Source organism: Micropterus salmoides, unplaced genomic scaffold, assembly GCF_014851395.1.
Source record: "Micropterus salmoides isolate LMB-PRFRI ecotype aquatic unplaced genomic scaffold, ASM1485139v1 Ms_hic_scaffold_2, whole genome shotgun sequence".
Lineage (NCBI taxonomy): Eukaryota > Metazoa > Chordata > Actinopteri > Centrarchiformes > Centrarchidae > Micropterus > Micropterus salmoides.
Window position 1 is genome coordinate 27,619,954 of NW_024041150.1, and position 24,592 is coordinate 27,644,545.

Consider the following 24,592-nt stretch of genomic DNA (forward strand, 5'->3'; position numbering starts at 1 on the left):
GGCGCGTCAAGTCACGCACAGTGAGCTGCACGCATGCCGGAAGCATTAGAGATTTACTTCAAAGTAAGAGCAAGTGACAGGTGACGCTTTAGATAACGGTCATTTTTACTTTTAGGTTGCCTGTTTCTTTAAAAATTTGTTCCAATATAACCGCTGGTTACCTCATCAAACTGTTTGTAGGTCAAGGTATTTTCCAGTATCTCTGTGTGTATTCTGTGAATCATTACTTTGACATAAAGACTATGAGATAATGAATAAATGTCACAGTTATGTTAGGGAATATATATATTTACAGGTTTCATTTTAACTGTGAACTAAACAAAGGTCCACTTAGCAGCTGTTTTTGGAGCTTTTTCTTGTATTATTATCTCCAACAAGCAGATGGAGTTTTCCCCAGTTGTCCCAGTTGAGATGTAGATGTTAGAATTTCCATTTTCTTCAGGTCCATGCTGGCTTAAAAATTGAGTGTTGCGTAAAACCATGAGATGTGACTGAAAGCTTCATAACAGGCTCTAATGGATGTTTTTTTGTCTTGTATTTATTTATTTGTTTGTTTATTCAGAAATGCCTGTTTTTGACTGGCCTGTTTATAATCTGCTTTGTGAAATACCAAGGATGGATTACAAACCAAGCAAAGCAGACAACTGCCCCCAGGGCCCCAGACCCCCAGGGGGCCACAAAGACACCAGCTTGTCTGTTTAGCAACAACTTTGTCTTCGGTAACATGTACCAGAAAAGCACAATATAATCTTAAACGATGAGGGTTTTGAGGTTGCTGTAGATTGATGATGTGTTAAAAATGTAGTTAGTCTTTTGGGCTTTTATGCTTTTATTTGATAGCTGACAGTAAAGAGATTAAGGGAAATGAAGGGAGAGATGGAGAGATGGGGAATGTGATGCAACTAAGGTCGTTGGCCTGATATGAACCCAGGATGCTGTGGTTTTGTAGTTAGTGCTTTAACCCCTCAGTCACCAAGGTGTCCCTAAAATCTAGTTCTAATACTTTTAATAATCCAGTTGACATTACAGTGTGTTTACTTGCTGCATATGCTTGAACAAATGTGCGTTTAATCAAAGGGATAATAGGGGCCCAGACTTTATTTTTACATGAGCAGGTTAATCTGTGTGGTGCAGTTTATTTTTATTATAACCCAGTCATGGGTATGGGTGATGGGCAAAGCCCTCACTGGGCTATCAAAAATCTGTTTGTGGGGGAAAGGTGCTACAGGTTAGATGTTGTCTCGAAAAATGTAAGACAACAGCCGTTTAAATTCCAGCCAGGCCTTTATTTTGAAAACCTACGATACCTGAAATTCTGTGTGGTTTGACACTTGGACAGATGCGCAGGGATTCTCCTGTCAGAGACATGTAAGAGCCTGTCTAGAAGCCAAGTTTGACATCGTCTGACAACCGCTCACCCTAACAGAACCGACTGTCTGACTCTGCTGCGCCATTTACGCCCTCTTTAGTAATTTGTGGCGCAACGCTGCGCTTCTGACGCTCGAGCGCGCTCTGGAAAGGACCGCTTATTTTTAGAGCGCAGATAGGGACAGCAGGGGAAATGAAAGACAGCAAAGTTTCGATTACTATAACGGAAAATTTAAAGTTTATGAAAAGCTAACCGAGATTCTTCATTGTATATTACATAAAGTAGGCTACAGTTTGTTTGTGTCTTTATATAAATCTGTTTTTGGCCGTCAAATTTTCCCACGGACCTTTTGTGACTGGTATGTTTTTAAATACAAGTTATTACAAAGCTCTTTGTCCTCACAGAGCTGGACTATTTATTTTGATAAAGCGTCTTAGCAACGAAACAGACGAAACTACGCCCTTCCCGTGACGTCTGTGAAGATATGTGAGATTGATCACTCATTGGCACACAGACAGAAACAGTGTGAGCAGTGCGGTGGTCAGTGAAGGCATCACAGTACTGTGATCATCTGACCGATGGACTCACGGAAAAAATTATCATCTGCAGCATGAACCAAAGTGCAGAAAGAAAATGATCAAAACAAGTCACATTGTTGTCAGATGAGCTAAGCCTTACAAGCCCTGCAGTGACTGTTTCTGATCAGCAGGGGGGGCCGCACACATCCTATGATAGATAGACAGATAGATAGATAGATAGATAGATAGATAGATAGATAGATAGATAGATAGATAGATAGATAGATAGATAGATAGATAGATAGATTTGTATTATGTTTGTGCATTGCAACACAACACTCTAGCACTAGCAATAACTAGCACAGACAGACAAGCCTGTTGATTAGCTGTAATTACACTTCTCTGCTCAGCAGTCAACCACAGGCTTCAGGCTGTCTGTCTGCACCAGCCTGTGGCGATGATGACAAAGTGCAGATAGCTTATTTAATGTTGCCCAACACTTTGAAATTGGTTGTTTAGTCCTTTTTTTTTGTAAGACCTGGGGATTACGGAAGACCCTTACTGCCAGAAAAAAAAGTAAAGTTAGTCTTTAACTAACTAACTTAGTCTTTGTGTCTTATGTTCCACTGAGTAAGTCTTAGCTTTTAAATAGTATTTCATATTCTGATTTAGTAAGTCTTAGTCTTTGACTTAGTATTTCTTAGTTTCTACATAACAAAACCACAATTTTGGCTTCCCCATAGTTTTGACTTTGTATTTTGAACTTTTTTATTTAGTGAGCCTTTATTGTAACGTAATATTTCAGAGTTTTGACTTACGTTGTCTTGTAATTTTGACTACGGCATAGGCTACTTTTCACCTGGTATTTAAAAACTTTAACTCACAATCTCATAATTTAATAAATCTCAATTTACCATGAGTAGGCCTATTGTTATTTAAATCATGTGTGATACTAATCTATTTTCACACCTTTCTTGGCAGGTATGGACTTCCATACATTAAATTTCTTCACAGAGGGTGGCTTTTTAGCTTATAGGCTGCCTTCTTCACTTCACTCACCAAAAGCAAAACAAACAAACAAAAAAAGGTTGCCAGACAAGAATACACACCCAGTGAAGTGTAGGCCTACACATAACAGTAAGTGAAAAGGGGAATACACAAACAGCAACTGGAGAAACCAAGTGAGAGGGAGAAAATGTCCACATGGCCTGCTGTCATAATATCACATATCAGATTATTGGCAATGAGACTCTCATATTTTTATATGATGATGCAAACTAATAGATATAGACCAAAAAGTATATTAGAGACTTTTTAGTCTTACCTTTAATTTTGTGCAGTTTCCTACCTCAAAACCACAATTTACCATGAGTAAGAAACCCGGAAATAGTGAGATTGGGGGTTGGACCTCGTGTGTGTGTGTGTGTGTGTGTGTGGAGTTAGAGAGAGGGTGAGAGAGAGAGAGAGAGAGAGAGAGAGAGAGAGAGCGAGAGAGCAGTACTCCAGTCTGCACCCTTGGGAAGAAACATCTTATTCATTTGGGAATATCGATATGTATTAATCAGTAAGGATAGGAAACTTTCTGCAGCATCCTCTCCCCCGGCACACGGACCAACCTGCTTCTTATTTTTTACTTCCCGGATTTAAAGGGTTTCAACGCGACTAACATCTCCCTGCGTTCATTCATAAGCGGTGACAAGTCGCGTTCTGGCTCGGATGTGCGACAGAGGAGCTTCAGACCAGGCACACGGTGTCCCCCCTTCAATAGAAAGGAGTAAACAGGGCGAGCTGCGAGAGGAATACAAATTGTACCGGTGAAAGAAAACGTCCGACAAGAAGAATGAGTCGAGCTGCCGATGTGGAGCGTTAAACCCCGAAAAGATTTAGTTTGTACTTGTCAGGCCGATCCTGTCCGCCTCCAGCCCCAAAAGAGGATTCAGAGGAGTCTACTTTGTTGTTTTTGTGTGTGATCTACTAACTAAACGGTGGAATGACAGTCAAGCTGGACTTCGAGGAGTGTTTGAAGGACTCCCCGCGCTTCAGGTAAGAGTTTCACCTGTGCTTTACTGCTGATAGTGATGTAGTCAATGAAAAGGGAGGCTGACAATGCAAAATACCAAAAAAAGTTTAAAATCTGGATAGAAAAGGTGGATAAACCCACTTATCGTGATTTTAGAAAAGCAGTAGGCCTATATAATTTCATTGTATTCCTTTTTGAGCGTCTACTCTGTCACATCCTCATGTTAGTGGCTTTTCAGACTCCCAGTGACTTTCTCTGCGTGTAAAAGCATTTCATGTTTCGTAATTACTGCTGATGCTAACTATCAGCAATCCCTCTGGGTCTGAGGTCAAGCCATGTCCTGTCACTGCAAGTGTTTGGGGTCAACGAAAGAAACAAGACACTACAGGCAGGTCCCTGCTCCGATGCTGCTGTTCGGGGGCTGCATTTTGATGTGTCACTGAACCCACAGGAAGTTGAAATTCAATTTTGTCATTCAGCATCTGTCTCCCACAGATTTCTGTTGATCACTTGTGCTTTTTTCTTCTATTGTAAAAATCTAACTAAACTCAAGCAAATGTCCACATACTAGAACAATAAAAGCCTTTAAAACCTCAATGAATGCCTTTAAATTTCCTAACTGTGTTGTGAGTAGCTCTGCTGCATGTCAGTCAATCTTCTTTCAACACAGAATCGACATCTGGTCAAAAGGGAAGTATAGTTAAATTGGTTTTGCAAGCAGCTCTAGAGAGTTTGGCAGAATTTGGGTGTGCCCTCAGTTTTTGGCACCCTGCCAGCACTGCTTGGTGTCATCTCTTCCAGCTGATTTGACATATTTCAATCCAGACTCCTAGCCCATATTGAATTTATGAGGCCTGCACAGTGGTGGAAAGTTTGAGTTGTGGCAGCTGCAGCGGCGAGGTCTCATGTCAGGCCGAGAGGATAGGAAGGAACGAAGGGAAGGGATGGAGGGGGCTCATAGATATAGTCAATCAAACAGATAAGCGGAGAAAGTGACGGAAAACACAGGAGACAAAGAGCAAAAATGTGCTGCCTCCTGTTGCTCAGTAACGCTGGTGTGGGAGGGCAACAGGAAGTGAGCCGAGATGTGCAGAGGTGATCAACAGGAGAGACAGGAAGTGAGTTTTCTGTGGGGACAACCACGGCGGAAACTCAGCTTTAGCTCTGTCTTAATTTGCTCTCTGTTTCGCATGCATCCTAAAGAATGTGACGCTAATTCAGAGAGAAGTGAAAAGCTTGCGCCTCTTTTTATCTTCCTCAGGCCTCCTCTTTGTCCTTTCCTCTCCCTTTTCTTTCCCTCACCTCCTTAGCTGACTTCTCATTTGGTCGTATTTCAAGAGGACATGACCTCAGACTTTGATTCAAACATCCCCGTACTAACAAACACAGAAACACAAACGGTTACTGTCTGTCCAGGCCCTCCTCTCTTCACTCAGTCTTGCCTCTCTTTTCTTCTTCCTCTCTCTCTCTGTCTCTCTGTATCTCTGTACTGTTGGTGGAAGGCAGCGGAAACCACATGGTTGAGCTGTTGGTAAGAGAAGAGAGGAGAGACACTGGCTGTTACACCAAAAACTGACAAACTAGCCATGCACAGGACTTGTGTGGGAGATGTTTGAGAAGGCCAGCTCTTGTACTTGGAACAAAGCTTATAGGGACTATTGATCGATTATGAGCAACAAGTATAGCAGTATATTTGCTTTTACAGTCTAAATACTTACAAGAGGGCCCATTCTGCAGGCCTGCAAAACATCTCCACGATGCTGTTCACATTTTATTTTGAACTGCTGCCCAAGAGTTCAGGTTTCTAAAAATACCAGAAGTGTCATGCTGAATTACAGTGAAGTGATGAGGATGCACAGGAATTTTGCATTTGCTGTATCAATGCAGCCATGAGTGCTGTAGCTTCACTGAAGCATTAAAACAACTAAATACACAGCACTGTACGTGCAGTATATGCAGACCTGTTTGAAAGCCCTAGGGGAAATGTTATGGAGACAAATCAGGGTCATATGATAAATTACAAATTATAAATGAAAAGGAAACAATTGAAAATTAAAGTTGAGTCACGAGCATTATATTAAACCCTGAAAACATGATTATGCAACACAATTACTTAAATAAGTTACACCTTTTTTCATAGTTGAAGATGAATACTAGTTATGCAATTAGTTATTTTCATTAGTGACTGATCTGTTGATTATATTTTCAATTTTTGTTACTCCGTGACAGACAATAAAGTTATTTTAAATGCGCTCATCTGTAGTCCCTGGACAGATGTTACATAGTCACCTTAAAAGAAGAAAATAAGATTTAAAGTTATTGAAAAAGTTCATAACCCCTTAGTGCAAAAAATAAAAAGACACTATTACTGTTTGTAAAGAAAATAAAAGTTAAAAGATTGATACCATACTGTTAGCTACAAATTAAAACGCACGCAATGCAAGAACATGGGGAATATGAGTTGAAGTTAATAGAAATATTGTATGCGCTAAACGAGATGACATAAAAATTAGTATTAAATAAAAATATTACACAAATAGTTAAATTCACAGGGATGCTAAAGTGAAAATTTGATAAGTTTGAAACCTGTGCACATTTGTCATATTTTCTTGTTAAACGACTAAAAAAATTAGTCAACAAAATTATTTAGTTTTTTTGTCAATAGGTTTTCTGTCGATTGACAAATCATTTTATTAATAAATCAATTGAGTCAACATTTGTCACATTGACATAACCTGTGGCACTGATTTCTCTCCATAAAGGTTAACGTAAATATTGTATACATGTGTTTATTTTTCTTAATTTTTTTTTGTGACCTTTGACACAAAGCTCTTTGTGTGTTTGTTTGTGTGTTTCAGGGCTGAAATCGAAGTGGTCCAAAGTGATGTGAGTGAACTCGAGACGCGATTAGACAAGGTGAGATACTTGCACCTACACCTACACACACTTTTATAATATCTCACTCAGTCACAGCTCTACTTTCAAAAATGTTCCCTCGGACACACACACACACAGACAGCAGTTGTTGGACGTGCTCATCATGTGAACAGGCTGTGAAGTGAGAGGTGGGCGGCGGTTGAGGTATTTCTCACCTGACAGTGAGCAGGAAGTAACTGCAGGTGCTGCTTCCCCATCGTATTGTCCTGCAACAGAGAAAAACTACTAGTTTGTTCTGCTTCCATACGTTAACACATATTCCCTATTGTGTATTTGGGTGTTTGCGTGCATGCGTAACAGTTTCAGATCTATTAATCTGATAGAGAGGTCACATGTTGCGTTTCTGTTCCTTGATGATACTTAAAAAGCATGATCATAATGCCGTGTCACTCTGTGATGTTTGTGAATCTCTGGTACTGTTTATAAAAAAAAACAAACAACATAGAAATAAACCAGAAGTTCCAGACAAAGCACTTGGCTCATTTAACTTTCCCTTCACAGCATCATAAAAGTGAGTGAATAATGTGTTGCAACGGGGAGATGCAGGGATTTAGAAGAAACTGGTCTAACTGGGTTCAAGCCCTTCAGGCAAGAAGTGAGCAGAAAAAACTGACGCCTTCCCTGCTCCAGTGTTGCCGCTCTGTCTTTTGCTACTGAACTCTGATCCTACTGTTTAAGAAAGAAAGAGAAAGTTCCCTCCTTACACTGGACGCTTTTAATATAAGAAGGAATCCTGTTTTTTCTTTCTTCCATGTCCTGATAGCCTACCGGGCTACACTGTATCATGGTCTAACAACAGATTAAAACGACTTGAATAAATGTTTAGACCATGCTAGAAGAAATAGCCAGATCCTTTACTGTAGTAAAGGTAATACCACAATGAAATTATCTAAAATAATCAGTTAGAAATAAAAGTCCTGCATTCAAACTGTTCAAAATGTTAGTACAAGTTTTAGCAGCAAAAAATACTTATATTGTGTTTGCTGAGTTATGTTATTACATTATTGGATTCTGATGCATTATTGCAAACGTACCATTTTAATGTTGTGGTCCAGGTGTAGCTGGTATTAATTTTTTTTTGATTTGTTTATTATTTTTTTTTTTACACATACTGCTCTATGTAATACCTACATATGTTTTGTATGTAAAATCTAAAAATTTTCAAAATAACTAGTATAGCTATCTGATCAAATGGAGTGGGGTTAACAGAACAACATGTCCTTTTGAAAAAAAAATAGCAGAAGTATAAAGTAGCATAAAATAGAAATAATACTCAAGTACATAAAACCACCATCCTACTGTTGAATGTCAAAATGTCTTATCAGACCTATCAGCACGAGTAAATGCTGGATAAGCTAAAATAAACTGTGGTATACTAAAGGTGCATTCACATCCACACAGGTGTTTTCACTTACTCCTGCTGATTAGACCTCATAAAGGTGTGGTTTGTCCATTGCTAACATGTGCAGTAAAGCTAACTGAAGAGTGAGGGAGCTGTCAAGTAAAGGGAACCTGTGTAACTTTTGCTGAAGATGGACTGTTGTGGCCACAAGCAGCAAATACAAGAAAACGGTAAAATGTAGCGTTAAAAGTGGCACAAGAGGCAAAGAGTGATAAAGTCAGTGACTCTGAAATGTCAGTTACACAGCAATATCCATCTGAAATTTCCCAACATGAGCCACCAGTCACCAACTCTGCAGTTCCCCTGAGAAGCTCTGTAGCATGTTTCAGCGCATTGGTTTGGCTTTTTGGTCCACAACGTTACTGTCTGGTTCACTTTCACCCCTCTCCTCTGTGTTGTTCCCAGGCTAAACGCTCTAAAAGCAACTAGCTTGTGATCATAGTGGAGTGTTTAGCAGCTTGAGCCAGATATTTCCCTCAGGAGGTGGTGGAGACTGAAAACAAAGCTAAAAGACGTGTGAATATTGGACATTTGTCAGGTAGCCAGAAACACGACTCTAAATAAACGCTAAAGTTGCAACTGTTTGCCTACACAAGGTTAGCCGTAATAATTTTATGTCGATGTTGTGTTTACAGCTTGTTCTACTTCCAAGTGTTGTTGCTGTAAATAACTTGTTTTAAAGTGTGACTGTTCTAAATGTAATCTTGTATAGGCCTACAGCAACTGTCATCTTTAATATCTGTGAACTATGTACAAAAAAAGCCCTAAACTCTTTATGTTTTTGTAGAATAAACTATTGGTGATATATTGTTATTAGTTTTATCAGAATCATAAAACCCACTATTCAAAAAAAATAAAAAAATCCAGTTCTTGATCTAATGCAGTTTAATGAGCTCCAGAAAGTATTTAACAGAAGCCTGAGGTTATTTTCAGCATGCGCAGTAATTACGCTCGAATAACCTCTAACTCTGGCTGTTTTATTGCCTTAATGTGTGGACTCCTGGAATAACTCCTCCATTATGTTTAATTATTCATACTGTTAATGACCAGCCGTTAGTCACCTCAAGTGTCTCTTGTTTGAGTATTCAGTACAGAAATTGCATTTTGTGTCATCCAGCTTGTGAAACAATGTCAGGCCATGCTGGACGCAGGCAGGGTCTACTGCCAGACCAGCAAGAGCTTCGTCAACGGCCTCCGGGAGCTGGGACACCACTGCTCCGGGGACAAAATGATGGAGGTGAGAGGAGCACAGTCGTCGGAGAGTTATTTCTCATTTTTATACTCAGATTATGCCACATTTACTCAAAGAAAGTACATATTGTGGGTTTCAGTGGGACTAAATTGATTGAGCGGAAACTGGGATCACAATCTGCACTCTAACTACCATACAGACATTGTTGTTATAGATTAAAAAGAGTCTAATTTATGATGTCTGTCTGCAGGAGTGTTTGGACAAATTTTCCAAAAAGCTGTCCATCATCTTGGACGCGCAGGGGGTGAGTCTGTCTGTCTGGGCCTTTTGACTTACTGTCTTTGCACCAAAATCTCCATCCTGGTCATGACGCTTCTCAGCCCCAGTGTGTGGTAGCGTGGTCAAATAAGGCCGCAGCACGCTGTTGAAAACATAACATTTGACATTTAACAGCTCTCTGTGTTCACAGTATGTGTTCTGTCTCCTTTCTAGGAAGTGATTGAGACCACGCAGATGGCAGTCAAGACGAAGCTACAGAACTTTGTCAAAGAGTGAGTGAGCTGCTTTGGTGACCTTCCCTTTATTTCATCAGATATTTTGTGTTTGGTGCCTCTCACCACCAGCAACAGTGTAGCTCATCCAGTCAGCCATCTTCTTCACAATGAGTCACTCTCCTGCATGTCTGGCAACCATTAGCACACCACATGAAAAAAATATTAGAGGGTTATGATCCTTCATTTTCCTTCCTCCTCGTGCAGAGTGCAGAGCAGACAAAGTGTCTGCTCTTATTAGAGGGAACGACACGGTGGATTAGACGAGAGAGAGGATGTCTCATAGCATGTGACAAAAGTGGTTAGCTGGATTTTTAACCAGTGAAACATTTTGAATTTGTGGTTTAACCCTCTGAGCTGAGCAGAGTTTGCAGAGTGGATTTAAACAATGTAATACCACACAAATAACTCAATAATACATGACATAACAACAACTGCATTTACCACCTGCCCCTATGTGCACAGTCTGTCATTGCTTAATGGACGTCACATTGTTAAAGAGGTGGTATTATGCTTTTTGGCTTTTCCCCTCTCCTTTATTGAGTTATATACCTTTTTTGTGAATGTAATAGGTTTGCAAAGTGAAAAAGCCCAAAGTCCAGCCCAAAGGGAGTTCCCATCTCCCACAGAAAACTCTGCTCGGCCTGAAAACAGCTCGTTTGCAGTCCAGCCACTTCCCTTTCATCACTGTGATGTCACAGGGATGAAAGCTAAATGCACCTCATATAACGCTCGCCAAGCGGCTCGTACGACACACCCTCAAACACTGGTGGAAAAACAGAGCTGCAGCACACACCTCTCCTCTCCCTTCCAAACACTAGCTACCCTCCTGGCAGTCAATGGACATAAAGTTGTTACAGTGATGTAGAGACAGAGCTCAGTTAAAACTTCATGGATGAAAGATTCTTTTGTTACAGATTAATAACTCACCACTCTGAAACTCTTGCTCCAGTGTGCTAGCTAAGCTGGTAAGGGGAACATATACAGCTGAACCAAAGCTGTTTACCGGCTTCTCACAACTCGCCCTTCTCTGCTTCTGATTGGCTAGTAGTCCTTAACTAGGTACTGCGGCATGTGCAACTCCCAACAAAGATCTTGTAGAGGTGAGCTGCATCACTCTATAGCTAAAATGAAGCATTCAACACTGAAAAGACACTGAAAAGAGGAGCTGCAGCAATGTGCAGTATTACAAAAACATGGTGTTTTTTGAAAATTAAACCATGTAAACCTGTTCTGGTACAACACCTAAATAAGATTTTAAACCTGAAAATGAGCATAATACCACCTCTTTAATATGGTACAGTGCAGTATAATATGTAATATAACAAGTACTGACCCCTTACAAGTAAGTGATATAAATCTACAGGTAAATAATCATGACCAACAACAACCTGTTTTTTGCTTTTAAAATGGCTCACATAGCAGATACTCAAGGAAGCAGGTAAATCTTACAAAAAATGCCTCTTTCCCTCTCTCCCTGTCTCTCAGGGATGTTCGCCGGTTCAAGGATGTGCGCAAGGAGTTTGAGCGCGGCAGTGAATGCCTGGAGGGGGCGCTGGTGAGGAACGCTCAGGCCCCACGGGGGAAACAACACGAAGTGGAGGAGGCGAGCAATGCTTTGCTCAACGCACGCAAGACCTTTCGGGCTACAGCCCTGGATTACGTCTTGCAGGTGAGAAGCTGGATGAAGTAAAATTTTACTTTTCACCACTTTCATATTTTTTTATCTTTAACTACAATAATAAAAATAGAGTCGCTTTAGACTCTCTTTTATTCCGGTAGCCACTGAAACACTGAATCTCACACCTGCACTACAAACTGGACTTTATTGAGATCTCTATATTTGGCATTGGTCTTAATTTTATCACTTTTATAGACAGGATGGTAGCAGTGTTTCTATTTATTGATTGATTGTTTTTTCAATATTCTTATTTTTATTTCTTTTTATATGAATATTATAAGTGAATGTTTTAATGCTTTTATGTCCTTCACTTCTTATGACCTGTGTTTTAATGCCTGCATGCAAATAATAAATAAATAATAAAGTTGCAGTATTAATTCATTAACCTGCATTTGTGTGTGTGAATAAAAACAGGCTTATACAGGTTCCACAGAATGTGAGAATACAAACAACACTATTTACAAAAGTCAGTGCATCCAGGTACCAAAAACAGCCTGGATAAAATATACAGCAGCACGTCTAATTATAGTTGTGCTTTTTCTGTTTTGAATGATAACAGGTTTGCTTCGGGGATTTTCTCCAGACTTGTGGTTTAACTGGCCAGTGAGTTTTTTTTGGTTATGGAAACATGAACACTGTCTCTAACCGCTGTTTCCTTTTGTTTTAGGTTAATGTCATTGAGGCCAAGAAGAAGACAGACATTTTGATGGCAGTGAGTTCACATTGACCAATTTTAAGTTCATTTAGTTGCTTTTGTAAATATGTGGCGTTTAAACATGTGAACTGTACTGGAAGCATGTAATCCCTGTGGGGGACAATGTCTAATGTGTGTCCTGATGCCTTTTTGCTGGACTTGTTAAGAAAAGCTCTTGACACTGCCTTCTCATGCTTCCTGTCAGATGTTGTCGCTGATGGAGGCCCAGGCCCAGTTCTTCCAACATGGCCACCAGTCTCTGTCAGAACTGGACGAGTATAGGCGAAAACTGAATGAAGAGGTAATTTGCTTGCTAGAGCCTGATTGATTTAATTTCCTTTGTCACAATTGTAGTGACACTGAAAATCTTGTAGCGATGTTAACAAGGCGTTCGATGACAGAACTGGTTCGGTGCAAATACTGACTATATAAATAACAGCCGGGCAGGAAAAAGAGACATTTAGTCTGACAAAGTCTTGTCTGAAGTGTTGTTAAGAGGCTGAACATAGCAGCCTAAAGATGTTGCAAGGACGGCATTTAAAAGAAAACAAAAAGAGCTAGAATAAGTGGTTATTGACAAACCAATTAAATATATAATTGTCAATACTATCTCACCTCAAGCTCCATAATGAGCTGCTCTGGAGCGTTCAATCAGATCACTTGAGCTTCAGCAGATCAGCAAATGAAAATTTCCAAGTTGTCATGGAATTGTAGTTGTTCAAATTTCCCATTTATTCTTGTCCACATTGGCTTAAAAATAGAAATCGAGCAAGTCTCAAATGAGGTCTTTACCTTTGAACAGCTGTAGGCAAAATTATCAGACCACAAGGTCCACAAGGTCTGGTTAGAAGCAGTTCTGTAGCATTTTTATTAGACAATATTTTTCACACCCTGTGGAGGTTTTGACTAGACTACTGGTGAGAAATGTTTTGAAGAGCAGATCTCTGTATTGCAATATCATAGAAGGATGCAGAGGTGACATGATGGAATTGGACAGAGGAAAATGCTAAGTTTTGCTTTTTTGTGGTTTTTTTTTCATTTATACCTTTCCCTAAACTTTGCACTTTTACTTATTTATATTGAGAGAATGTCAGATGGTTTGTTTTCAGTTATTCAAATCAGACAGTTTTTGATTGGTGGCTGTAATACGTCATAAAGGTCTCAGGTTAAGTTTTTTATTTTGGCTTAGCATAGATATTTGAGATATTGGTGAGACATTTTGAATGTAAACAATAACATGTTTATGTACAGTAACCCACATTGTACCCTTATTAATAAGACACAAAATGTTGTTTGGTTAAGTTGCGTCAGACGAGTTCTTGGTTGGCGTCTTTCTAAAGGGGGGCAGGGCTGAGAAGTCACAAGATGACATCACATTTTCATTGTGACAGGAAAAAGTGTGCAACAACAGGAAATATTTCACATGTCTCTGTGTGTGTGTGTGTGTGTTTCATTTTCTTATATCCTTGTGGGGACTTTAACCTGGATGCACGCTAGAAGCTGCTTTTTGAGGGTTAAGACGTGGTTTTAGGGTTCAGGTTACAGTTCGGTTAGCGTTAGGGCTAGTTGCGTGTAGTTGTGATGGGTAAGGTTACGGTAAAGGGCCAGTGAATGCATTATGTCAATGAGATGTCCCCACAAGGACAGGGGAACGTGTGTGTGTGTGTGTGTGTGTGTGTGTGTGTGTGTGTTGCATCATCAACGATGAACATCAGCAGTATTATTTTTGAGTGTTTTGCTAAATGATAAGAATTTAAGACAGGAAATGAATTTGTCAACGTTCACTGGCCAGTTCAAACCACAACAAAGCTCTTCCTGTTTAAACAGGAAATGCTAGGAAGACTAAGCAGATGAAAGAGAGACACTGAGGAATAATACACTGAATACCCTGACTCTCTACAAGCTAAAACCACCAGAGTTGTCCCTCAGTTTGGCACAGGGTGTAGGAAGAGGTTCAACGCTTCCTTATTCCTGTTTCCTGAGTAGCAAAGTCTGCAGGAGTGATAACCAGCGCTGAACTTGTTTCATCATCCCTCCATCGCTGTCTTTCTCACAGAGGCAAACATGCTAGAGAGGAAAGGAAAAGGAAGAAGAGGGAAAGTAACCCTTCAGTGCAGTGAATAGACAGAAAAGACAGGATAAAGGATATGAAAGGAGAAACGGGCACAGATAGAAAAGATTTTGATTCAGATTCCAATGAAACTAAGTCCTCATGCATTATATCTGCATAATAAAACAAACACGACAACAAACTTAAAAATATAAAAAGTTTGAGCTAAAGAGGTTCTGAATATAGAAACATAGAATATATAAAGAAATAATCTAAATATAAAAATATAAATTGTGCAAATTACTAAATCTGTAAAAACAGATGTAAAACAATACTGTGCAATAGCTTATTGTTAAGGAAGAGGGAGAAAAGTATACAAATCATTTGATATAGGTTTTTAAAACACTTCTTTTTAATACTTCTCTTTAAAGAAGTGAAATCTTTCAACAACAGTCTTTTAATTACATTCACTTCCAACAGTGTGTCAGACTGTCGTCTCCTTTCAGTTTAAAACTAATATTTCTCATTTTTTAATTTCTCACCAAATTCACAATAGTCGTCGTATTGTTTAGGATTTCAATACATTACTTATATTAGTTTTTCATAGTTAAGGATCAGTTATTGTAAAAGTGTAAAATTGCTTGTGTCATTAATGTTGGACTGGATTTTAAGCCATAACGTTTGTAATAAGCCTGCTGATGTGTCAGAAAACTTAATCACTTCCTGTTTCACTCGGCCAACTTAATATATTTTACATAAGAGCTTTTAAAAACCGTTGATGTTGGCATCCTGACCAAAGCTTCAATAAGTGAAATGCATTATGGGAGTTATTATAAGTGGAATAATATACATCATTTAAAAATCAATACTTGTATCTGGAGAAATGACCTCTGTGTGTCTGTTTCTGTCTCAACAGCACACACAGTTTGTCCTAAACTCTGCCCGGGAGAAGAGGGACATGGAGCAAAGACACGCTGCAATTAAGAAAAAGGTCATTTACAAAAATTAACACTTTTACGTACACCGATCAGCCACAACATTGTGACCACTGACAGGGGAAGTGAAAAACACTGATTATCTTGTTAGCATGGCACGTGTCAGTGGGTGGGATATATTAGGTAGCAAGTGAACGTTTTGTCTCAAAGTTGATGTGTTAGAAGCAGGAAAAGCGTAAGGATTTTAGCAACTTAGACAAGGAACCAAATTTTGATGGCTGGACGACTGGGTCAGAGCCTCTTCAAAACGGTCTTCAGTGGTCAGTCCCTGTCAGAAGTGGACCAAGGAAGGTCAGGCCAAGGCTTATCGACCTACATTATGACCAGAAAGTGGTCATACTGTTATGGCTGATTGGTGTATATACATCTCTTAGAAATTCATGTATTAAACCACAATTAAAAAAAAACAAAAAACTACAGGAATATACCCATAAAAAGATAAACAACGCTTCAAACTTTAGCTCTAGCTTTTAAATCTCTACACAGGGATTTCAGTGACACTAAACGACTTCTTAAATATTTTTAGGATGTGTCCTACGACGACTCCATCATGGATTTCAATGCCGACGCAGCTAACGGGATCGCCATGGAAGGATACCTCTACAAGAGAGCCAGCAACGCCTTCAAGACCTGGAGCAGGTACAAGTTTACCCACATCAATGTCTCACACAGAACAGCTGCACTGTTTTTGTGCTTCTCTCCCTCCGTACATCTCACTACAATGACTCAAATGTCCAGAGAGAAATGCTTCTAAAGGCTTAATCCTTGACTTTATGATCTTCTCGTGTTCTTTCTCCACTCCAGGCGTTGGTTTTCAATTCAAAAAAATCAGCTGGTGTATCAGAAGAAATTCAAGGTATATTTTAAATAAGTGTCTCTATTTTTAAAATGTCTCTGTTCTTAAAAGGCTGGAATAGTCATAGAACAAAGAGCTATATGAAACACAAATGTGCATAATAACAAGCACACGGTCTGACCTGCATGTTTTTCCTACATGCGTCTCTCTCAGGACCAGCCTACAGTTGTGGTGGAGGACTTGCGTCTTTGCACAGTCAAGCCCAGTGCAGAAAATGAGAGACGATTCTGCTTTGAAGTGGTCTCCCCGTCAAAGTGAGTGTGTGTGGGCGAACATGTTTGAGCATTCATGCATACGTGTATTTAAGCGATGCTGGTGAATTTTCATCAGTTTTAAGTGCGTGGATTAGAGCGTGAGGGGTCGGGGGTGGTTGTGAGAATTTGTCATGTTCTCATGTACTGAGAAATGAGATGAACACAATGTGTGCATGTGTGTTTGTGTAGGAGCTGTTTGTTGCAGGCAGACTCGGAAAGACAGCAGCAGGAGTGGATTAGCGCCGTCCAAAACAGCATTGCCTCAGCCTTTCAGGAGCACAGAGAAGACCCACACAGCCCAGTGAGAATACACACACACACACACACACACACACACACACACACACACACACACACATTATCTTTTCTTACTATATCTGCATTTTTCAGTGGGAGTTTAATCCGAGGAAACATAAAGGAAGTTGGTGCCTCTCCTCATTCCTGTGTGTGTGTGTGTGTGTGTGTGTGTGTGTGTGTGTGTGTGTGTGATCAGAGACAACGCTGCAGCTCGGTGTCGGTGAGCAGTTTGGGAGGAGGAGGAGGTGGAGGAGGAGGAGGAGGAGGAGGAGGAGTGGATCAGGAAAAAGAGGGCTGCAAGGCGCTGGAGGAGGTTCAGGCGATCCCGGGGAACAAACAGTGCTGTGACTGCGGGGAACCCGGTCCTGATTGGGCCTCCATCAACCTGGGCATCACGCTTTGTATCGTCTGCTCAGGAATACACAGGTACACGCACACCCACACACATACGCACTCACACTTGGCTTGAAACCATAGCTTTAATTGTTTCCTCCTCTAACAGGAGCCTGGGAGTCCATTTCTCCAAAGTACGCTCCCTCACTCTTGACTCTTGGGAGCCAGAGCTCATTAAGGTAATTTAACCTTTTAATTGCAGCAACTACACACCCTCAATATTGCCTTTTCTGTGTTAACAAGAAGTATAATGATTATGAAATGCATTATAATTTAACAATAATAATAATAGCTTTATTTGTATAAATAATATATTATGTTATCATTTAATTTAAATAAACTCTCCATATAGAGCACATGAAATAAATGATCTCTTTGCTTCCTTTAGTTAATGTGTGAATTAGGAAACACAGTAATCAACAGGATTTACGAAGCCCGGATCGACGAGATCACCATCAAAAAGCCCCACCCCTCCAGTCCCAGGTACAAACAATCAACACTAACCAACGTACACACATTAAAGGGGCATTACATGGACAAAGTACAACTCAGCAACTGCTGTGTAATGTCTCATGTGGCTCTGAAGGAGCTTTCTGTAATCACAAAAAATGACCCTGGTCATCAGGGGTATCTTGGCTTATTCTAGGGCATGGAGTTAGAAATGTGGACCTTTTTAAAAGGAAAAGATGCTATTGGTTGCATTGTGGGAATTATATGATCCCAGCATTTTTGGATCTTGACCCATACAATAGAGTAACACCCAGGGTATCTCTGCCTCTGCTGCTTCGAATTTAACTTCAATATTTATTTTCTTATATTTGTTGAAATTCCCTTTACATCCTGGCAGCAATCAATAAATCAAACGCCCTCACACAATTAATAAAATAAATATGGGATTTGTGGCTGTAGCAAGATTGTAATAAGCAGCACGGCCAATAATTTCATTTGGTCGGACCGATAGAAATGAGATAGGCTAAATTCTGCTGAAGGAAAGTTAATCCTGATGTGAAAGAAAAAGACAAAATTAAAAATCCAGAATTAAATGAAATGTGGATTTATAGATGCGTAGAATATCTTTGTGGGTTTTATTTATATAATCATGTATTAATGCATGTATTTATTTATTATTAAACTGATTTTGATTTGCAATTTACTTGTTTGGTCCTCCGTAAACCTGTCGAATGTCCAACCAAACACTCCAAAACTAGAAACACACTCTACATCTCCTCCTGCTGTTATATTGATGGCATTACATGAAGGTTTAATTTTGCCTGTGGACGTTATATTTGTACATTGGTTGAAGACTAACTTTGAGTCGATTGGCTCCAGCTGTCCTACCTTTGAAATGGCTCGTGTGTCTTCTAAAGTTTCTGAAGAAATTTTCCCTCTGCAAAGATCTATGTGGTTAGCAGATGATCATATCAGCGGCCTCTCTTTAGACTTATTTATTGACTTCCTCTTCTCTCCTCTGTGTTGTGTCACAGCAGACAGGAAGTGCCACAGGTACACACAACACAGATGGTTAACGTCGTGACTAATGCGTCCTCCGGAAACTTGCCGTGAGGCTGCATGCTTTCTGCAGCATGAGCTTTCAGTCTTGTCTTGTCAATGCAAAGGTTGCTGATTAACATAGATTTAATTGTTTTTAAGCGGTAGAAAGCTTACATTTGTGCTCTAATTAAATAGTAATGTAAGGATGCACTTAATACACGTCTTTTTAACTGAATTTATGACTCATTAAAAGACTGAGTGCCTCAGGGACATGTGTTATGCGTTGTTGTCTCACAGCTGCACAAGCAACTTGTGAGGTCCAACTGAGATCAAGCAAAGCCAGAAACATACTGACAAATGCATGTCGGCTTCTTTTGTTTTGCACATTGTCTCGTTTTATGAGAGAAGATTGCCGCTCGTGTTCTTTCTCTCTTTCCAATGTGTCTTTTTCTGTCCCTCAGAGGAGACAAGGAGTCGTGGATCCGATCAAAGTATGTTGAAAAGAAGTTCATCCAAAAGCTTCCTGAGACCGGCAGGAACCCCGTACTGAGGCGATCCAGCGGCAGGAGGAACCGAGCGACCACGCAGATCGGACCGCGACCGCCACTCAAACCCAAACCAAACAGAGCCACTCTGCCTCGGGTCACAGGTAAATACAGAGAGACAGGAATCAGGACTGACGTGTGGAAAAAGCAGTGACATTTGAGAGTTCTAATAACTGCAAGCTGGTTGCTTGCTTGTTGTCTAGTTCATCATTCACTTACTCCTGCTGGTGTCAGCACTGAAACACACAATCCTCAAAGTTGGTGATCCAGCACAAGTTGATAATCCTGAGAGCCTAGTCCGCTGTATATTATGTGCTGTTGCGGTCAGCAGGATAAATCAGTAATCGTGGCTCTCCTTCTCTTTCCCTCAGGGCTGAGCCCCAGTGACCTTGTCCAAAAGAACAATACGGGCTTTCACAAAGGTGAGATAAAACACACACACTCTGATGCACCCATCTGACCTGACAACAAAAACAAGCTTGTACAACATGTTTAACATGGACTGTTAAAATAGAGCATTTTGAAAAGTGTCATACTGCGTTAAACCTTTGAAACTGAGCCTCTACATGAGGGAGAAAAAGGGAACAGTAATATGTGCTTAAAAGAAAAAGAAAAGTTAACCCTCTGCTCCTGTCAGATGTGGAAGAGGAAGAAGAGGATCTGAGTGGACTTCACCCTGGGGCGCTGCTGTACCGCTCGGCAGCCCTGCAGAACTTCCCTGTCATGGCCGACGCTTTGGCCCACGGGGCTGACGTCAACTGGGTCAACGTGGCCGAGGAGTCCAGCACGCCGCTGATACAGGCTGTCACAGCAGTAAGCAGAGCATTAAATCCGCTATTAAGTTTAAAAATGGTGGTCCTCATGGTTCGATGGTACCCAGACAATGAATCACAGTGATTTTTTTTTAATGACCTCCTGACCTCTCCTTTAGCACCACAACAGGCCATCATCCACAAGCAAAACGAAAGATCTGACAGCAAATGTACTAAACTCATTAAGAGGCTGAATTGTTTGACTCCCTATGATGAGCTGGAGCATCACCCTCGGGTCATAAAGTTATCTCAATGTTGTACTCAAAATATATAATAAACGCCATAAAATGTGCTTATCACATTAAACCCTCAGGATAAACTTAAAATGTTTAGCCCCTGTGAATGGTAAAGCAAAATACACCGAACTTTGCAGCCTTGAGGGGCCACTAGTGAATTCATGTAGTGTTAACCTGTTTGGACAAGGTGATGTTAGAGAGACGTTAGTAAAAGTTTTATAAATGTCAGCTCATGTGTTTCTGTTTCCTTCCCAGAATGCCCTGGCGGCCTGCGAGTTCCTGCTGCAGAACGGTGCTAACGTCAACCAAGCAGACAGCAACGGGAGAGGACCGCTTCACCACGCCACCATCCTGGGTCACACTGGGTAGGACACACTGCTACACACACACGCACACACACACACACACACACGCACACACACTTGCACACACTTGCACACATACTCAAACATGCTGTCACACATATGTAACAGTCGCATTTCATAGAAAAATCAGCCCACACGCTGACAAAAAATGTAGTAATGAATTTATTCCATGTGCGAATGATGACACAGTGAAAAACTGATGTAACGATAAAATAATACATTACAAAAGACAGACAGTATTACAGGAATACAATTTATTGATGACTCAGAAAAATAATCATTTACTTTATATACACACACTCAAAGAAAATGTGCTTAAGCCTTCAGGCACAGTGCCCAGAACCATTAACAAAGCTAAAGAGATTCACCGTTTGCCCCAGTTGACAGTCCTGTGTTGTGTGTAGTGGGAAATCTCAGTACAAAGGAAGTGATGAATTGAAACAGAATACAAAAGAGTCTCTTAAAGAGCAAGTTGACATGATTTATAGGTATTGAAGTTTAAAGTAGTGCAAAGTTGCCCGCTGTAGCTTCAGAACAACATGTCAACTAAGTCATCTTTGACAAATGAATGTGGTTGTTTATTGTGTGTTATATCTGAGAGGGGGAAATGCAGATAACATGGAGCCCATTTATTTTTAGTCCTACCTGAACCGCTTATCTGAACGTCTGGGCAGAATCCGGCTCTAATCTCTTCTGGCCGGGGTCAAACAGTTTGCAGCATAATTTCATTTTAGTTTCAAATTGAAAAGTGATTTGACAAATTTATCAAAGATCTTGTGTCTGGACTGAGTTCATGAAGGTTTCTTGTTCAGAGTCCCACAGGGACTCAATTCAGGAGCAAAACTAGGAACCCTATGTGCCCACTGCGGAAATCTTTAGATCCTAAATCCTCCACTTTATACCCAGATGAAAGTTCCTGTGGTGGAAACTGGCTACAGAAAGCAGGGGTTACTTGGCTCTCAGGCATTCAGGTTTTGCTTTTAAGACTTGGAAGTCAGCTGTCAATGCGATTCACAAACACCCTCTCACACTCTTTATGTGTCTCTTTGCTTTCCCAGGTTGGTTTGTCTCTTCTTGAAGCGAGGTGCAGACTACAACGCCAGAGACAAGAACCAGAAAGACCCCATTACTATCGCTGTGGACAACGCCAACGCTGACATCGTCACTTTGTGAGTGTTCAAGATGAGGACAAACCTCTTATGTGGCGATGTAAACCACTTAACCACAGCAGCGTTTCTAACCGATCATCTCCATTTCAGGCTGCGGATCGCCAAGATGAATAAGGAGATGCGGGAGATGGACGGAGCCTTCGGACAATCAGGTCACTCGGGGGGGCAGGGATCTGGGGGTTCATTGGGCGGGACTGGAGGTGGGTTAGCCCACACCAGGAAGAGCCTGCAGGCGATAAAGAACCATATTAGTGGCTGGGCTCTTGGGGGGCAGAATGATTAGTGCGGGTAAAAAGCCGGGGACAAGAGAGAGGCGGTGAGACTGGAAGGAACTTGTTTTTTCGTCATAAGCTAGAAGGCAAAAGATAATTCAATTCAGACATGTTTTTGTCAAGTTGTCAAGCATCAGAAATCACTAGTTTTGCAGTGTCATGTGATGTTTATCTGCAGATCCTTCCACACAGCAAACATGCATCATCATTTCTAAGATTAAAAAAAAGTTGCCTTTATTGAGAAACCATAAAATCCAATTCTTGTAAACCGAGAAAGAGCCAGAACACATGGTACGACAGCACAAAGGCAGAGTCTCAAGTCGTCATTGCACTTTGAATTACAAACACACATCATGCTGCACTTTGAAACCCACTAAATCCTCCAACGCCTGAAAGTGCTACATGTGGGTCTTTCCAATGTTTCACTGTTGTAAACTGAAGTTTAAGAAAATGTGCATATATATATATATATATATGCCTATTCTTTCTGATATTGTATATTTGAGATATATTTATACACAGTATGCACAGCATTCTGGCTTTATCAGTTTTTATTGTGTATTGGACTCTTTTTCAGTCCAGTTATATTAAGCTACATTCAATGTTTGGTTCTCTGGCACTATTCTGTGAATAGTGACGCAGTTTATATATTACGTGTTTGTATTTATGAGAATTTTTTTTTTTGAAAGAGCTCCGTGCTGTAGCTCTTCAGCTTAAGGTCAGCAGCGGGGTTTTGTTTGCGTTTTGTCATTCGGCTCCTTTTCAAGCTGCAGAGTCCATTCTTTCATGATTGTCCTTCAGTCGACATCACAACTGTTGTTAAGTGTCTTGTGTACGCTGTTCAGAATTGTTGTTTCACTCATGAAGGAATGGAAGATGTGATTGCTTTTGTCTGCTTGAAAAACAACTGCTGGTCAGTATTTGATATGCTGTGCTTTGTTACTGTGTGTCTCTGTCGTGTGCACTCATGTGCCTTTGCCTTCTGCCCGCTGAGATGTCCAGCTGGTCTCAACTGCTTGTGCAGTGTGCCCCCTACTGCAAACTATGAGGTAAAGTGCATGTGCATGCCCTGATGTGTGTTTATTTGTTTAGTTGCATGCTTCTTGCTTTAGGGCTACACCTCTAAATGCGTTCAGGAAATAGTTGGTGGAGTCACAGCTATTAAGACTGAATACCTCCTCTCCCAAATGATGTAGCTTTTTGATGTTTTGGTTAAAACGCAGCTGTGTCTCATTAAAATAGAGGAGGTGCTCTGAAAGAAAGCCAAGATTTAAAATCCAGAAAAGATGGCATTCGTTTGAAAATGGATTCTTAAGCTTGTAAGAGTTGTAGTACAACTTTTAGGCTCATGTCTTCTTCTTCTCCGATCTTTTCCAGGTGATGAAACCTACCACGACATCTTCAGAGACTTTTCCCACATGGCCTCAAACAACCCAGAGAAGCTCAAACGGCGCAGTGCAGATGCCAAATCTTAACCAGCCCTCTTCACCCCTTGCTGTAAAATGCCACATGTCCCACTTCAGCTGACATATTTTCAAACACACACGCACACATAGAAAACATGCTTGGATCCAACTCACAGGCATGCAGACACACATACATTCATTTCCCCTGGCTACCTGCCACATGTTCAGTTCAGTCATAGCTCAGCTGGTGTTGACTTCAGAGGGGATGAACGCTCCAAACAGTGAATTCTTTGTGTGAACACATCAGACCAGAACAATTGTGTCCAAGTGGGAACACTGGATCAGCTTTATGAGACCAGCATGAGGTGTCTTTATGTGTAGCAGGGGGTAACACCATCACTCTGCCAAGATTTCCTAATTAAATCCTGTTAATCTTTCTTTTAAGCTTGAAGGGCTGATTTTATGTTCTTCTGCCATTTCCACTGAATTGTTACATGAAAAGGAGTGAAAATGTTTATTGTAAGTGAACACAGCTGATGAAGATTTTTACATTTGGGACATTTGTTTTGACACTGTACATGTGTGTTTTGTTAAACTGTGTGAGGTACGTGAGATTTATATGATGATCAAATAAACCGCAATGAGTGTGTTAAAGTTTTAAACAATAAGTACAAGTCCAGGTTCATCTTTTTAATGATAGCATGTGTTTTGTTGTCAAGGCTACAAATCCCCAGCAGAGGGCGCCATCATCTTGTGATGTTCGCAAAAAGTTTCTGGTCATCGGTGATATCAGCACGGATAACGGTGCCTAATCTGTTACAGGCAGACACACAAAAAAACCCCAAAAGTAAATAATATAAAATGCTTTTTAATCAAGGAGGAGTATATCAAAATATCAATAGTGTCAGGTCGCAGCCTGGATGTTTGCATATTGGGTTTAAGACTAGGGTGTTAAAGCTTTGAATCACAGACGGCAAGGAAAATCTAGTTAAGAAAAACTTTTTCAACAATTTTGCGAGCTCTGCTATTCAGTAGCTGCCAGTAACCACCACAGTGATCGTGTTGACTCCGTCCTACAAACCTGGTG

General features: G+C 40.5%; 1 protein-coding gene across 1 annotated transcript; it reads left to right on the forward strand.

Annotated features, from left to right (window-relative positions):
- Window positions 1-29: 29 nt before the first annotated feature.
- Window positions 30-24,173, forward strand: acap1 (ArfGAP with coiled-coil, ankyrin repeat and PH domains 1). The gene is made up of 23 exons (XM_038730648.1): window positions 30-3,930; window positions 6,766-6,823; window positions 9,364-9,483; window positions 9,689-9,742; window positions 9,931-9,989; window positions 11,478-11,661; window positions 12,338-12,382; window positions 12,570-12,665; window positions 15,331-15,405; window positions 15,936-16,048; window positions 16,214-16,265; window positions 16,419-16,519; window positions 16,709-16,820; window positions 17,013-17,242; window positions 17,319-17,388; window positions 17,598-17,692; window positions 19,162-19,349; window positions 19,617-19,667; window positions 19,883-20,058; window positions 20,549-20,658; window positions 21,717-21,827; window positions 21,918-21,979; window positions 23,477-24,173. Exons 1-23 carry the CDS (start codon window positions 3,878-3,880, stop codon window positions 23,572-23,574), a joined length of 2,313 nt encoding a protein of 770 aa, XP_038586576.1. The 5' UTR covers window positions 30-3,877; the 3' UTR covers window positions 23,575-24,173.
- The last annotated feature ends 419 nt before the right edge of the window (window positions 24,174-24,592 follow it).

Excerpts from the sequence above, each read along its gene's own strand:
- acap1 (XM_038730648.1), top strand. The coding sequence starts at position 3,878 with ATGACAGTCAAGCTGGACTTCGAGGAGTGTTTGAAGGACTCCCCGCGC. Across the intron at positions 16,266-16,418 it reads TGTATCAGAAGAAATTCAAG|GACCAGCCTACAGTTGTGGT; the intron begins GTATATTTTAAA and ends CGTCTCTCTCAG. Across the intron at positions 17,243-17,318 it reads GTCTGCTCAGGAATACACAG|GAGCCTGGGAGTCCATTTCT; the intron begins GTACACGCACAC and ends CTCCTCTAACAG.